The sequence below is a fragment of the Lathyrus oleraceus genome, chromosome 6 (genome assembly GCF_024323335.1).
Source record: "Lathyrus oleraceus cultivar Zhongwan6 chromosome 6, CAAS_Psat_ZW6_1.0, whole genome shotgun sequence".
NCBI lineage: Eukaryota > Viridiplantae > Streptophyta > Magnoliopsida > Fabales > Fabaceae > Lathyrus > Lathyrus oleraceus.
In genome coordinates, this window is record NC_066584.1 from 78,945,708 (window position 1) to 78,961,543 (window position 15,836).

Genomic DNA, 15,836 nt, shown 5'->3' on the forward strand with positions numbered 1-15,836 from the left:
AGCGTTTTGAAAATGGTATAGAAACAATAAAAGATGTAAATATATTACCATTAACAACATGCAACTAGCTGATATTTGTTTAGTCTTCCACATACAAACTTCAAATAAATTGAAGCACAACTAAATACAATAAGCAGTCCTTTAGTTATACTCATGAATCTGCTCAAAGTCAGCGAAGTATCTGAGACAGACCATATCAATGTAATAGGAACTTTTGACCACAAAAATGGATGTGCTAGCCAAGTACAATATGTATTCTCTCAATGTGTATGCTCTATGATGCATAACCTACTCATCAACACCAATGGTATGCTTTACCGCTGTCAGCTGTTATGTATACATGATCTCCAGGAATTCAAACCTAGCATGACACCTTGGGGTGTCTTATACCTCCTTCAAGGCACCCCCAGGCCAACTCCAAAATATGTAACCATAAACTTCACTATTTCATCTCTGATAATCCTGTCGCGGTCTAATAGTCTTCCTTGATAAGAAGATGCAACAGACATGAGACATCATCTAGTTTAATGGATATCTCACCATGTGAAAGATGAAAAGACAACGTCCCACAATTCCATCCCTCAACAAACACAGAAAATATACCATTATTGAAGAATATTCGACCTTGCATAAGTCTTACAGCCTAGATAGCTACATCACATTGTGCAACCACTGCTCTTGAGGCTGAGACAACTTTGCAATCTTCCAGCCATAATTGATGCATTTTAAAGCATCACGGTCCTTAAAAAAAAATCATCGTCAGAAACTTCGATATCATAACAAATGTGTTTCAAAGAATGAATACAATTTAATTTTACCTCTCTGTACCACATATGTGTGGAAGCATGGTTCAGATACAAAAGCAACAACGATAATTTAGACAAGCCTCTTCCAAACCCCTCAGGAACGACATCAATATGAGGTGCCTCAACCTGGACCTGTGGGGATTCCAGGACACCAGGAAGTGACACCTTCCTCCTCTAGGAAGACAAAGTTAGAGATGCACGAACCCTATAAGTTTTCGCCTTTACATCAAACAAACTAAAACCGATCGTTCATTGTAAAAGTCAGGCCTTTTCCCTACAAACTGATGCATGCAACGACACTCTGTTGAGCCTTAATCTTTCTTGATTATCAACCATAATCCCTATAATTGAACCACACAAACATTAAATTATAGAAAAAAAATCAATTCTAGATTAAACATAAAGAAAATTAAGGCAAACATTGCAGACAAACCGAATACAACAATGCACTTTTGGATTTTTGGAAAATTAAATTTTGGATGAATACGAAAATGCATTTTCGTATTAACTTGCAACTCAGTAAACACGAAAATGGTAGAAATGTGTGGAAATCAAACTTTCTCAAAACACGTTGCTCATATAAACTACCTGTCGAAAATTGCTCAATTAAATAACCTATCTAAACTACCTATTTCACAATCTATCATATCAAACATATTGCTCAATTTCTACAAATGTATAGAGAAATAAAAAATGTATAGATAAATAAAAAAATTACCAAATGTGAGTTTGTTTGTGAGTTCTTTGATCAATTGGATGTTGATGGTAGAATCTTGGATGTGAGTTGAGAGAGTTTGAGACTTTGAGATTCTTTGAGAGAGTTTGAGAAAGTAAAAGAGAAATGAGGAAGGAGAAGGGGGTCTGATGCGTTTTTGACTAAAAATGTGTCTGCAAGTGCATCTCTGTAAGGTATACTGAGATGTATTTCCGTATTATTTTTTATATAAAATTAGGGCCTGACTCAATAACAAATGACTTGTGTGTGAATGAGGTGCGACCAAAAGTATATTTCCATATTCTAAGGGTAGTTTTGGTTTTTCACTAGGTTGTGAGAGTAATCCTTAGGCTGGGAAGATAAATTCCTAATTAGAATCCTAAATTTTGCTATGTTATTATCCATGAGAAGCTAATATGATTTTTAAAGGGGTCAAGGTTGCAACATTATAATTCAATCATGATTCAACTTCAACAAAGCCCGATATATTTCATCCTCAAAGATGAACTAATCTGAGGTAAAGTACTATACCATATTATTAGATTTGGATTGACTTATTTTTTATAGACAAAATATTATGAAAGATGTCTCGAGTATTGTTGAGATATCCTGGTTCGGTTTTCCTCTAGCGCGCTTTTTGGAAAGTTATATTTTTCCTCGATCGATTCTAGATTTATTTTAGAAATATTTATTTTAGAAAAATCTTTTTTCTAAAGATTCTACAAATTGTTTTTAAATATATCAGTTGAAAAATATTTAATTAATAGAATCTTCTTAAAAAGATTTAATTGGATTTGCTTAGATTAAAAGATTTAATTATCAGATTCGACCCCATTAGACTTTTTGGTTGGATCGTCATCTCTATGTAAAGAGATCATTCACCTTGTGGAAATGATATCCAAGAGAGAATAATGGCTTTGTTTGAGGATTTATTAATATGTGTATTGTATTGTATTTTGCTTGTGTAAAACTCTACCATTTTTATTCTTTTCTACTTAGGAGAGATAGAGTTTTTGGTCTATACTTGTGAAATTTGTCATATCTTAAACATTGATTCTTACAAATACTTGGGAGTGTGTTTGAGTAAAAGTGAGGGAATCAGATTCATGGGGATTCTGAGTTGAAATTCACGGGTAGTATTAGAAAAAGAGCACTGAATTGAGAGAGTTAAGATGAGACCGCCGTGTACTATTAACTACTTATAATTAGTGAATTTCTTTTCCATTGGACTGCATCCCTCTAGACATAGGTATAATTTCATCAAAATAGGTTAAAATTCATTTTGTTCCTTTATTTATTATATGTATAATTGTTTGTTACTTAATTTAGATCATGTTGTCTCACATATTATTTTAACATTTGCGTGACATCTTGTTACTGATTAAACATAATTTCATACTAAATTGAGCTCATGATCAAGATTATGATCATTTGACCAAGTTCGTTTTAAACATGGTCGAGGTTGTGATCAATATTATACCCATATGGAGAGTTTGTGATCGTGATTATATCCATTTGGCCTAGTTTGCGATCGAGCTGATAAGGGAGTCGACTGAGTATGACTAATATGAGAAAAGCCACTACGTCAAATTTAGGTTTTAAGATCATCCATTTAATACTTTTAATATATAAAAATGCTATTAAAAGAACATAAAAGAGAAAGAGCAACACTTTACCCATGTGGCGAGTTTGTGATCATGATTATATCCATTTGGCATAGTTTTTGATCGAGTTGATAAGGGAGTGGGCCGAGTATGACTAATATGAGAAAATCTACTACGTTAGGTTTAGGTTTTAAGAACACCTATTTAATATCTTGCATAGTGTGGGAATATCTTAAACCGGGTTTATAACCCACTATCTACCTAAAGAAAAATTATAACGCAAATGAGACATATCTCCCCAGCCATAACTTATCTCTCAAGTATGGACACGGTTCATGGATACCTTCACTAAGTGAAGACGTCTCTCCAAGACCGCTTCCTCTCATATGGGCCCAAAATGGGTCACAAACCTACATCACTTTTGGAACATCTCTCCCAGTGTGCTAACACTTACACGGGCTAGACACGAGTCACGAAAGTCCACCACCATATGGAACGTCTCTCCCTATTGGCTACCACTTACATGGGCCACACATGGGTCATGGGAGTCCAAATCTATACTCCACGCCCTTCCTCGATCACCGCTTATCGTAGCCTGAACTTGGGTCACATACGTAAATACCATTAACTCTCGATTATAGTAGAAATCTCTATGCATCAATAAAGCATCGATGTTCCTCATATAAGCCTAATTTGGTTTCACTCAAATTGAGTATTTGTAACACATAGCTACTAAGGTATTTTTTCTGTCTGAATATCACATCTCTAAATTAAGTCTCTTTTAAACCTATGTTTACCTTAAATTCCTTAGCTAACCAAATAAGGTTCTCATGCTTCAATATTAGCCGACTAGGGTTCACATGTTAGTCAATTAGACCAACAAGGGTCCATACCTCCACAACTTAACAAACTAGGGTTTATCCTCAAATAATAGAACCAATTAAGTTTCACACGTAATTGTCTAAACCGATTAGGATTCATATAAGATGATTCAACCAACAAGGATTTTATTCATACATACTAATTTTAGTCACAGTTAGTCATGAATTAGGCATACAAGAGCGTGATCACATTCTAATACAAGTCATAACACTTAACTCACACCACAAAAGCATACAAGTGAAAAAAACAAGTTTTCAAGAAGTGCAATCGATTGGCTTACCATTATGTTTCATTGTTTTCAAATACCCATGGGTGCCAATTGATTGCTTCTTTGAAGCAATTGATTTCTTGCCCAGTCTGTTTCAAAAATAATGAAATTAAAGGGGTGGCAATCGATTGTTGTCATGGTGCAATCGATTGTACATGCAATACTTTTCAAAAATATCGGTTCTAACTCATTTTTCTAGCAACTAACCCATAATAAAACCATCCTTAACATGTAATAACATGATATAAGGATAAAAAATCAACCAAATCAGCATATGCAAGTTCACACTCACCATAAAAGATACCAACAAGACATTTTCACACAACCTAAGCATAAAGTACGAACACAACTCAACCATTATTCAAACAAGCATATTCATCATTCTAGGGCAATAAAAAAATCAAGGAAATGCAATTCACAACAAGATAAAATCCCAATATCCCCAATCTAATCCAACATGCAAGAAGATGATGATTGGTGAAAAATCTTCTTCTTCCTCCAAAACTCGCCCCACTCACTCTCTAACTCAACTCTCCACTTCAATTCTAGTTATAAGAGAAAGAAAGCAAGTGTAAAAATGAGGAAAATGGTTCAAATTGAATTTATATAGTGATCTTGAGGATTTCAATTTTTTCCCTTGGCCTTAACTCAAAATCTCTAATGATGCCACTAGGTCTCTCAAGTCTTAATCTTCTTCATACATCATTAATCTCACGAGGATAGTGTTTAGAAGATTAGGGCATTGCATATTATTTATATAATAGTAATTTAGTGCTTGTTAATTTGATTTTTAGGATAAATGACCATTGATAGTTCCTAGGACTTCGAGTAATCAAAATTTTAGGCATCCAATTAGTGGTGGAAAAAATTACTTTAGTGTTTATTTTATTATTCCTTATGAATAAATTTAATGAAAAAATTAGATCTAATGACACTAATTTACTGACAAATTTTTTAAATGGATAATTAGGTTACGAGTCTGAAATGGACAATTGTTATTGATCGTAAAAGAAATGAAGATGGAATGGATGCGTTTATTAGAATTATTGTTGCTCATGCAGAGAAAATTAGGTCTATAAAATTCATATGCCCTTGCTTAAATGTTGTATACAAATGTAAGTGTGGATATTTTGAAACACCATTTTATATGTGGTAGAGGATATTTTATAATTTGGTAATATATTTTCAGTTTGTAATATTAAAACAATAAATCCTAAGTGGTTTAGTGGTAAGCTACTTTGCTTTGCACTCAAGATGCCTAGAGTTCAAATCCTAGGTGTGAGGAAAATTTTAGATTTTTTCTTGGATTTTTAATGACTTTGGTGATACACATGTCCCACATGAGATAAAGATAAGAGATTAAAAAGGCTATTTTATCATTTTTTTCATGTCAGATTTATCGCTTAACTTTTCAAAACATACCATGTTAGTCTAATAAATTATATGAAAAAGTAAAACACATGAACAATAATTTTGAAAGTCATTGCATTGTATGTAAGACATTTCATTAACGCCATGCATATTTAAAAAAATTATTTGAAAGTGTAATTAATGCTCTGGTTAATGTGCCAGAAAAAACTAAGGATGAGATCAACACAAGGTTAAACATTCAAATAATTGAATTAAAACTAGAATTGAAACTGGTTAAGAATAAGAGTTACGTATAAATCCCCATAAGTTTATAGTTTGTCAAGAAAAGAAAAAATTATCTTGCAAATTTCTTCAAGGAGTTATAGTTTCAGAAGGGCACTCTTAAAAATTAAAACTTTGGTATTTCAAATTAAAGATCTTACATTCTCATAATCGTCATGTTATAATGAAAAATTTCCTTCCAATAAGTATAAAGTCCAATTTTATTAAAGAGGTGAAATAGAGAAACAAAAAGATATTAAAATGGTATCCGAATAATCAAAATCAACCAATAGTTGTATTGTAGAAAAATATATATTTGAAGAAATTGTTGAGTTTTTCTAAAACGTTGAATCTATAAGACTTCCAGGGTCACACACTTAGAAGAAAAAGCAAGGGACTGACGTCTGTAGGTAAGTTGGTGATCATATCAAACATTAAATGGAATCAAACGTATTTGTATTTTCTTCACATTGCAATCGCGTTGAGTCTTATGTTGAAAAACAAACACATGGAAATTTTCAAGAGATTGAACCCTAATAGAAATGAAAATTGGCTAACAAGATAACACAATAGTAGTTTTATATCGTGATTTAAAAGATCATATATTTTCGAAAAAGTCAAATTTAGTTTCAAAAATATTAAGATGATTAGAAAATGGGATAAACCCACACATTTTTTTATTAAGGATATGTATTCAATATGCATGCATTTTATACGAAATAACATGATTATCAAAGCACTATAGAAAAGAATGGATTGATGCTTGTAACCTAATTTATGCATATGTCGGATGTCAACAACAAAATCTATAATTTGCCACACAGGTCATGTTTTAGGGTTATTGAGTGTATAACTCATCATTTTCATGTACTAGTGTTTGGTTGCAAGTGGATTGGAAACAATAATCGGATTCACATTAACGATTACGAATTATTGCGGATGACTCTTAATAGAATTGAATATAAAAATGAACCTTTTATATTAGCATCACAAAGCTCGCCAAATATTTGATACCACTTATTCTGTTGACAAAAAATGGTATATTATTTTTCTAACGAATAAGTTTAACAACCACGACAAATAAGTATGTGAAAATGTTAATTCCGATGATGACCCTTTCATTCATACAAGACTTATAGTGATTCAACCATAGATGATCTTTTCTATATATGATAAATGTTCACGATGAATAAATTTGGACAAATCCAACACTTTGGGTTAATAAAGAAAAAAACAAAGTAACATCATTTCCAAGAAGCAATGTTTTAAAAATAAGACTGGATTGGCCGGTCGAATCGAGAATCAGAGAGGTCATCGATATCGTTTGATTGGTGGATTGAGTAAGTTATTGAACTAGTGCAAAAATCTGTAAAAATCGACGAACTAACGGTTTTGGAAAATTGACGGGTTAAATGCTTCTTTTTTTCCTAAGACAAAACAACGCTGTTTTGATAATAAAAATAAAATAAAATATATGTACTTTTTTTTTCAAAAAATATTTGGAACACATTTTCTTTATTGAAATTAAATTTATTAGACATTACACTTATTTTGTTATTCAATTGGATTTTATTTTAAAAAATTAAATTTGTATTTTGTACTATTTTGTTGCGTAAAGAGTATGTTTAGAATTAGAATTTAAATACTGAACTTCTGAAATTATTATATTTTGAAAATTTGTAGGTATCATGATTTTTTTAGAGACAAAGTCATGCGATTATACCGATTTAATAACGATATTGTTTTGTTATAGAGACCCATTTATTCAACCGAGTTATCAATTTTAATCCAGTTTAGTCATGTAGTTCAACTAATGACTCAATAGTTCAACCAATGAACAGTGACCCAATACCCTCACGAATTTGATAATCAATCCGATTTTTAAAATATTGCAAAGAAGAGTATCATAAGAAAATGAAAAAGATAGAGGTATAGTAGTTATATATATATATATATATATATATATATATATATATATATATATATATATATATATATATATATATATATATATATATATATATATATATATATATATATATATTAGTTTTTTTATTCATGTAGCATATGTATTTGTATTATTTTATTTTTCAAAGTATAATACTATTTTCTCATATATGTTGACAAGTAAATTGATCATTTTATATGAATTATTCTTTTTATATACATGATGAATGTGCATATGATATTAAATTTGTTTTTTTTAATATATTTTTATATTCTGAAATTTATTTTTTTAAATAAAAATTTATATTTTTAAAATAAAAATGCTCTTAAAATTTGAACGTTAAACATTTTTTTTATTATATAAAACGTTATAATTTTTTTGCAAAAACAATAAAATAAATAAGTTAAAGACATCGCTTTTTTTAAGTGTCTCCTTTTTCAACCAATTTACAATAGTTTTGTTTAAAAGCATTCTCCTTTTTCTACCTACTACAACACTTTTAAAATATTCTCGTTTTGTCGAGATCTTTAAGTGCGCTCTATAAGAAAAAAAAATGCCCTTAAAAACCTTATCTAGCATAACGAATAAATAAATTTCCATTAATCCACAATCCTGAACTATAAGGCGAGTCTTCAAAATTATTTGTTGTTCTTGATCATACACTATTTTTTCCCAGTTATATGAATATGTTAAGCTATTTCAAAAATAATATAGTAGAATTTAACGATATTGAAGTCTTTTATTTATAATTGATAGGTCTTTAGCATCAATGGACTTAAGAGTTCATCTCATGAGAATCTTTTTAGGCCAAGGTAACATTTTAATGACATTTTCGAGATGAAATCATTTTGAAGTTGATCTTAATTCAATGCATGTGGCATCATCCTCATCCTCATGCAGATGAGGTTCTTTATTTCCAATAATTTTCCAATATTGTGTATGCCGTCATCCCCACTTTCTGTTTATGGGTATCTGAGTTATTAGTTCATAATAGAGAGTACAATTTCCTCACTTACAGCATCATTCGTTTGGAGTTGCATCTAGTTCAACATTTTTATTTAATCATTGTTAGAAAATGTTAATATTCTAATATGGAGATGGATTTGAAAAAATTTCTTAAGTCCCACATTCTTAGAAATCTTTGTGTTATTGTATGTTAATTGAAAAAAATCTAAGTTCCACATTGTTTAAATTACAATTCTTGTCTACCTTACTTCAATATATAACGATAACACATGTTTCATTACAAAACACAAAAAAAAATCTTTTGAGTTTTTCCTTCCTCGCTCTCTTTATTGTGTATTTTTGAATTGTCGAAGTACCAACTTTTCCCTCATTCTTTCTACTCGTTAATTTGTTTGAGTATTTTGTTGAATTTTCTTTAGAGAATTATTTAAATTTCTCTTTGTTTGAGTTAAGAAATTACCAAGTCTTTTTTTTGTTCTCTTTGAAGAATTATTTGAATTTCTCCGTGTTTAAGAAATTATTGAGTGCTAACATAATCATTATTGAATTTTGTTTGGAGAATTATTTGAATTTCTCCTTGTTTGAGAAATTATTACGACTGGTCTCTACACCAGATACTATAAGTGATACCATAAAACATCAATTTAAAGATGTTTCAAACTATCATGTCTACCTAAGAAATAATTGGTACTTCTATGGTTGTTGTCTCAGAAAAACCGTTCAAGTTTGAGGGAAGTCACTTCAAATATTGACAACAAAATATGAAGTTTTTCATGATAAAAATAAGGTTGTCAACGTTCTAACTGAGGATATTCCTATTGCTCCTTTTAGATCAACCAAACAAACTAATGGAAAGAAGTATATGGGTTCAGATGGAACTGTTAATTCAACTGAATTAGATTCCATTAATGCACATATTAAAGCGAATGATTTATAATTTAGGAAAGAAATCACTCTATGTAAAGAGAATGACTATCTCTGTAAAAAATACATTCTGAACGGACTTGCTGATGATCTGTATGATTATTACTGCAACTAAGAGACTACGAAATAAGTTTGGGAAGCTTTGAAAAGAAGTATGATACCGAAGAGGCAAGACCAATAAAATATGTTGTTAGTCGCTACTTGAAGTATCAAATGGTAGATGAAAGGTCCATGAAGACTCAATGTAAAGATTGTTCATGAGATCATCACTGAAGGTATGCATTTAGATGAATATTTTTAAATTGCTTTTATTATTGACAAATTGCCCATAGTTTAAAAGTTTTAGTTTTTTTTTTTGTTTTTCCATAAATAAAAGAATTTTTGATTGAGAGTGTGATTATGCGCCTTCGAATAAAAGAAGAATCTCAGAGACAAGATAAAAAAGAAAGAAGTCTTTGTTGTTTCAAACATCAAAAATAAATTTTGTGTAGTTCTGAAGTCATTTGGAAAATGATTAAAGAATTAGAACTGGAATGTTGTGAACCAAATTAAGAATGAGAAACCTTCTAAGGTCTAATTTCTCCAATTAATAGGCAACATCCACCACCTCAAATAAATTAAGCTTCTGTTTTCACTTGATTTAACTGTGGAAAATGAGTCATATGGCTAAGAGATGTAAGAGCATACCTAAACCTTGTGATGCCACTAATGCACAAGTTAATGTGACAAATGAGCACTTTATTGTTTTGATCAATGAAATAAACATAATTGGTGAATATGATGGTTGGTGGATAAATATTGGCTCATCTCATCATGCCTGTTATGATCGTGCAATGTTCAAGACATACACGAATGATGAAAATAAGAAAGTGTTATTAGGAGTTTCCCAAACCACTAATGTAGAAGTGGAGTTGAAATTCACCTTCGAAAAGAATTTAATCTTGAAAGATGTCATGCATACTCATGAGGTTATAAAAATCCTATTTCTGGTTTTCTTCTGAATAAGGTAAGGTTTAGTCGGTCTATTGGGGTAGACTTGAACACCATCACTAAGAATTATATTTTTGTGAACGAACCTAATATGTTTAAGACTTTTACGACTGATATTGAAAATCAATTTACTAAGAAGGGAAATGAAGAGTTTGACATGTTCAAGTAAGAATATTAAGAGACTTCATAGTGATAGGGAACTGAATATGATTTCAGCTTATTTAATAAATTTTATAAACAACATGAAATCGTACATGAAACAACTTTACCATATTATCTTGAAATCAATGTTAAAGAAGAAAGAAAGAATAAAACTATTACTGAACTAGTTGTTGCTATTATGTTGAATTATGGTGCAATATCTCACGGATGGGGGGAATTTTTTTGACTGTGTTTGCTATGTCCTGCATAAAGTTCTCAAGTATAAAAATAATATCCATACTTACGAGATATTGAAGAAAAAAGAACCAAACTTATCTTACTTTAGAACTTGGGGATGTCAGGCTTATGTTTGAATTATGGATCCAAAGCGAGTTAAACTCACTAGTAAAGCTTATGAATGTGTATTCATTGGGTATGCAACAAATGATAAGGCATGTATGTGTTATGACCTAAATGATAAAGTCATCATATAATCAAATGATGTTGAATCCTATGAAGACAAATTTCCTTTCAAATTGAGAAATAATGGGGGCACTGAATCGAATCACATTCTTGTGATAAGAAGCACCGAAAGCAACGGCGGAGTAGAAACATAACTAGAGTTACATCCATTAGGTTAATAATTTTAATTGCTGCTATTTATAACTTAATAGTACACGAAATTGATGTTAAAATAACTTTTTTTATATGGTGACTTAGAAGAAGAAATCTATATGGACTAAATGGAAGGGTTTGCGATTCATGGGCAAGAAAACAAGGTCTGTAAGCTAGATAAGTCTCTATATGGTCTAAAAAAATCTCCAAAGCAATGACATGAAAAGTTTGATAACTGAATGATATCCAATGAGCACAAAGTGGATGAAAGTGACAAATGCGTTTATTAGAAATCTTAAAATGACATTTGCACTATCATATGTCACCATGTAGACAACTTACTCACATTTGTATCAAACTTTCATGTGGTTAATGATGTGAAAACATTATTGTGCAACAACTTTGATATGAAAGAACTTGGAGAAGCCAATGTTATTCTTGGTATCAAGATCACCAGATCCAAACGGAGAATATCTTTGGATCAGTCTCATTAAATAGAGAAAATCTTAAAGAAATATAACTACTTTAACTGTATGCATGCTTGCACACCATACGGTCCAGGTGTAAAACTGTTTAAGAACACTGATGATATTGTTAGAAAAAATGAGTACGTGAGTACAATTAGAAATCTTAGGTATGCCACTGATTATACTAGACCCAACATTGCATACATCGTATGATTGTTGTGTAGGTTTACAAGTAGACCGAGCAATGAGCTTTGGCAAGCCATTGAGTGAGTCATATGATACCTTAAGAGGACCATGAATCTCAGTTTACATTATTAGAGATTTTTTGACGTACTTAAAGTATACAATGATGCAGATTGAAACACCTTATCATATGATTCCAAAGCAACAAGTGGCTATATATTTAATATAGTTTGAGGATTGTATCTCAAATATCAAATCGCTCAGTCCACGATTGAGTCTGAAATGATAGCATTAGAGACTAATAGTGAAAAAGCAAGTTGGTTTAGATGCTTGCTAGCTGAGATCCCTTTATGGGAAAAACCTATGCCAGCTATGTTGATTCACTACAACAATACCACAACTATTATAAAAATTGTGAACCGTTATTATAATGGTAAGTGAGGTCAAATAAGAACGAAGCACAAAATTGTTAGAGATTATTTCTCTAAAGGAGATGTAACAGTATACACTGATAAAAATTTAGCAGATCCTTAGATGAAATGATTAACTAGAGAGAAAGTGCATAATACATCCAAGAAGATATGACTAATTCTTATAGAAAAATGAGTTGCTCATGACGGTAACTCGACCTAATAGACTAGAGATCCCAAGAAATGGGTTCAATGGGTAATAACAAGTTGTGAGTAATATGAGGTGATCATGCTAGTATAAATAAGAGAAGTATGAACTCTGAAGCAAAAAGAGGATGATATAATAGAAACTCTTAATGAGATGTATGCTATGTATAAGAGATTACCTAGCTACATGAGTACTCTTAATAGACATATGTGTATGACTTATGCCGGTTCCTATGGAATTTCGAGGAATAATTCCTAAAGCCTTCACTAAACTGAAATATACGTGTAGGGACATTAAAATACAAGCTTATTAGAATACACCTTAAGAAAAGGTTGTGTGCGGGTTCAATGTCCGAGATAAAGTTCAAGATAATCGTGTCACTCTTGGTGAATTAGAATCCTACTTGCTACACAAAGGTTTAAGTCGTAGACATCTTTGTTTATGTACAATCCTAGAAATGTTTGACGTTACTCCTAAAAAAATTCTTTTGAGTTTTTCCTTCCTCACTCTCTTTACTCTGTGTTTTTGAATTATCGAAACACCAACTTTTTCCATTTCTTTCTACTCGTTATATTTTTTTTGAGTATTTTCTTAAATTCTCTTTAGAGAATTATCTAAAATTCTCCTTTTTTGAGTTTATAAATTACTAAGTATTTTTTTGGATTCTCTTTGAAAAACTATTTGAATTTATTCTCGTTTGAGAAATTACTACGACGGGTCTCTATACCAGATACTACCAGTGATATTTATACCATATTCGACTTGTCTTTATACCACTACAGGATATATTTCTAAACTGATTATCTATCGTGCAAGTAATAATTGTACAATATAGAACTAAGTTGTTTTATTCTGGAGGCATCGTTGTTCACAGCTTTCAAAGATGCTGTGAAACGTCTTAACGAAAGTGACCTAGTCCATGACTCAACTCGGTAATTTTTTCTGTGACAAATTTTCAAAATCCTAAAACATCTTAGAAGAGCTTCCTTATTTTCAATTCAATCTCAAGGTGAGTTTTTATGTACTAAAAGACTTTTATACACCCTTTATTTTTTTTCTTAGTTTGACATTTTGTTCAACACCCCTGTTTAATCCTCTTTAAGAAGAGTTTAACACAAACTAACTCCCTTTCAGAAGAGATCGCCACATAAATAATCCCAGTCAAAACTCATTTCCTTCCTTGGGAGGAGATGAATTTACAAATGTCCAACTCTTTGTTCTATATTCTATTAATATATTTTAATTTATATAACTCTTCTATTAACTACTCACAAAAAGTATTTTAATAAATAAAATTTATTTTATTAAACTAAGCACAACTTATTATCATTTTAAACAATGTGCAAAATTTAAATAGAATATAAAAAATGAGATGGAAGAGTACCATTCTACTATCCATTACATCAAACAATTTGTGTATTCATTCCCCAACAAAGAAAAGTCACATGCTTAGACCATGGAACGAAGCTTAACAAGTAATAAAGTCAACAACATCATATATATATATATATATATATATATATATATATATATATATATACCAAAAGAAGAATAGTACCCCAAAAAATTGTCAATGATAACCTTTTCAAAGGTGATTAATTCAGCATCATAAACTTTACAAATTCTTCATAGCTAACTCTACCATCTCCATCAAAATCTGCTTCTCTAATCATTTGTTCAACCTCTTCATCTGTTAGCCTCTCTCCCAATTTCATCATCACATGTCTCAGCTATTAAATCATAAAAAAAAAATCAAGTTATTTTTAATAATATCATATCATCATGTTATGTCATATTGATCATGCTGGCCAATGACATGTTATTGTTTACCTCAGTAGCTGATATGTATCCATCATTATCGCTATCAAATACTTTGAATGCGTCTTTTAGCTCCTCGCTCAAATATTCCTATTAAAATTTGATAATTAGTACTAACATTTTGTAATTTTTTTTATAAATTTAAAAAAACACAGACTCAGACATACCGATATAAATAATAATTTTTAAAAAATAAATAAATTGAACTTAATCATGTGTCATATTGGTGTCGGACTATAGAAAGAAGAAAAGAGAAAGAAGAAAAGAAAGTATTTATAGTAGAATTTTTTACCTTCATTTTAATTTCTATAATATGCAAGAATTCTTCAAAGTTTACCCTTCCATTTCCATAAATATTAGCTTTACTAATAATTTCTTGAATTTCTTCTTTTGTTAGATTTCCCTCTAATGATTTGATAATTGTTATGAATTCATCCACAGTTATGAATCCTAGAAATCACAAGAACAAAAAATCAACTAAGGAACAGTGGTGGATATTGAACAATTAATGAACATTATTTATGTTTGGAAATTAAGGTTCAAAATATCACACCGTCAGAATCCTTGTCAATGAGGCAGAAAGCTTCCCAGAATTCTGCAATCTGATCTTTTGTCAACGTGTTTGTCATTATTTGATGCTTATTATTAACTATCCAATGGAGGGGTGTGAAAAGGAATATTATGTGTTGAGATTTTGTCTTCTTTGTGTGATGCTTCATTTTGGTTTTTATAGATGTGTGTGGGGTATTAGTTGGAATAGTCAATACACGTTTGATGGGGGGAATTTCTAAATTCAAAAGGGAACAAACATTATTTCGAGAAGAAAGCACTATTGAAAGTAAGAACTTTTCAATTTGGATTTTTTGTATTAGTAAATGTCACACACTCTTCAGTCTATATATAATCTTTACAAATGAGGAAAGTTGAATGGAACTGTTCACATATTGTGGGATCCTATCATTAATTAAGTGCATCAAGTTTGATAATATTTAATTAGTTGGTTATTCTTGTGACTCTTGAATAGTGGATCACATGTTTGGATTGCTATGCTCTTGTTTAGGCTATGATGGCAACCCAATTATATATATATATATATATATATATATATATATATATATATATATATATATATATATATATATATATATATATATATATATATATATATATATATATATATATATATATATAATTTTCCCATTTTTCATGTCTAAGTGCATTGTTGTTTTGTTCATCGTTGATGTAATGTTGTTTGATTT

The 15,836-nt window shown here is 30.5% G+C and overlaps 1 protein-coding gene across 1 annotated transcript; it reads right to left on the reverse strand.

Moving 5' to 3' along the window:
- Positions 1 to 14,322: 14,322 nt before the first annotated feature.
- On the reverse strand, positions 14,323 to 15,206 carry LOC127095676 (calmodulin-like protein 11). The gene is made up of 4 exons (XM_051034329.1): positions 15,131 to 15,206; positions 14,870 to 15,027; positions 14,590 to 14,667; positions 14,323 to 14,489 (listed from the first exon to the last, which is right to left on the reverse strand). Exons 1-4 carry the CDS (start codon positions 15,204 to 15,206, stop codon positions 14,355 to 14,357), a joined length of 447 nt encoding a protein of 148 aa, XP_050890286.1. The 3' UTR covers positions 14,323 to 14,354.
- Positions 15,207 to 15,836: the final 630 nt, after the last annotated feature.

Bases quoted from the DNA above. Each gene is read 5' to 3' on its own strand.
- LOC127095676 (XM_051034329.1), bottom strand. From the start codon at position 15,206: ATGACAAACACGTTGACAAAAGATCAGATTGCAGAATTCTGGGAAGCT. The intron at 14,668-14,869 runs GTAAAAAATTCT...AAATTTTAATAG, and splicing joins TTATAGAAATTAAAATGAAG to GAATATTTGAGCGAGGAGCT. The intron at 14,490-14,589 runs GTAAACAATAAC...ATGATTTAATAG, and splicing joins GATACATATCAGCTACTGAG to CTGAGACATGTGATGATGAA.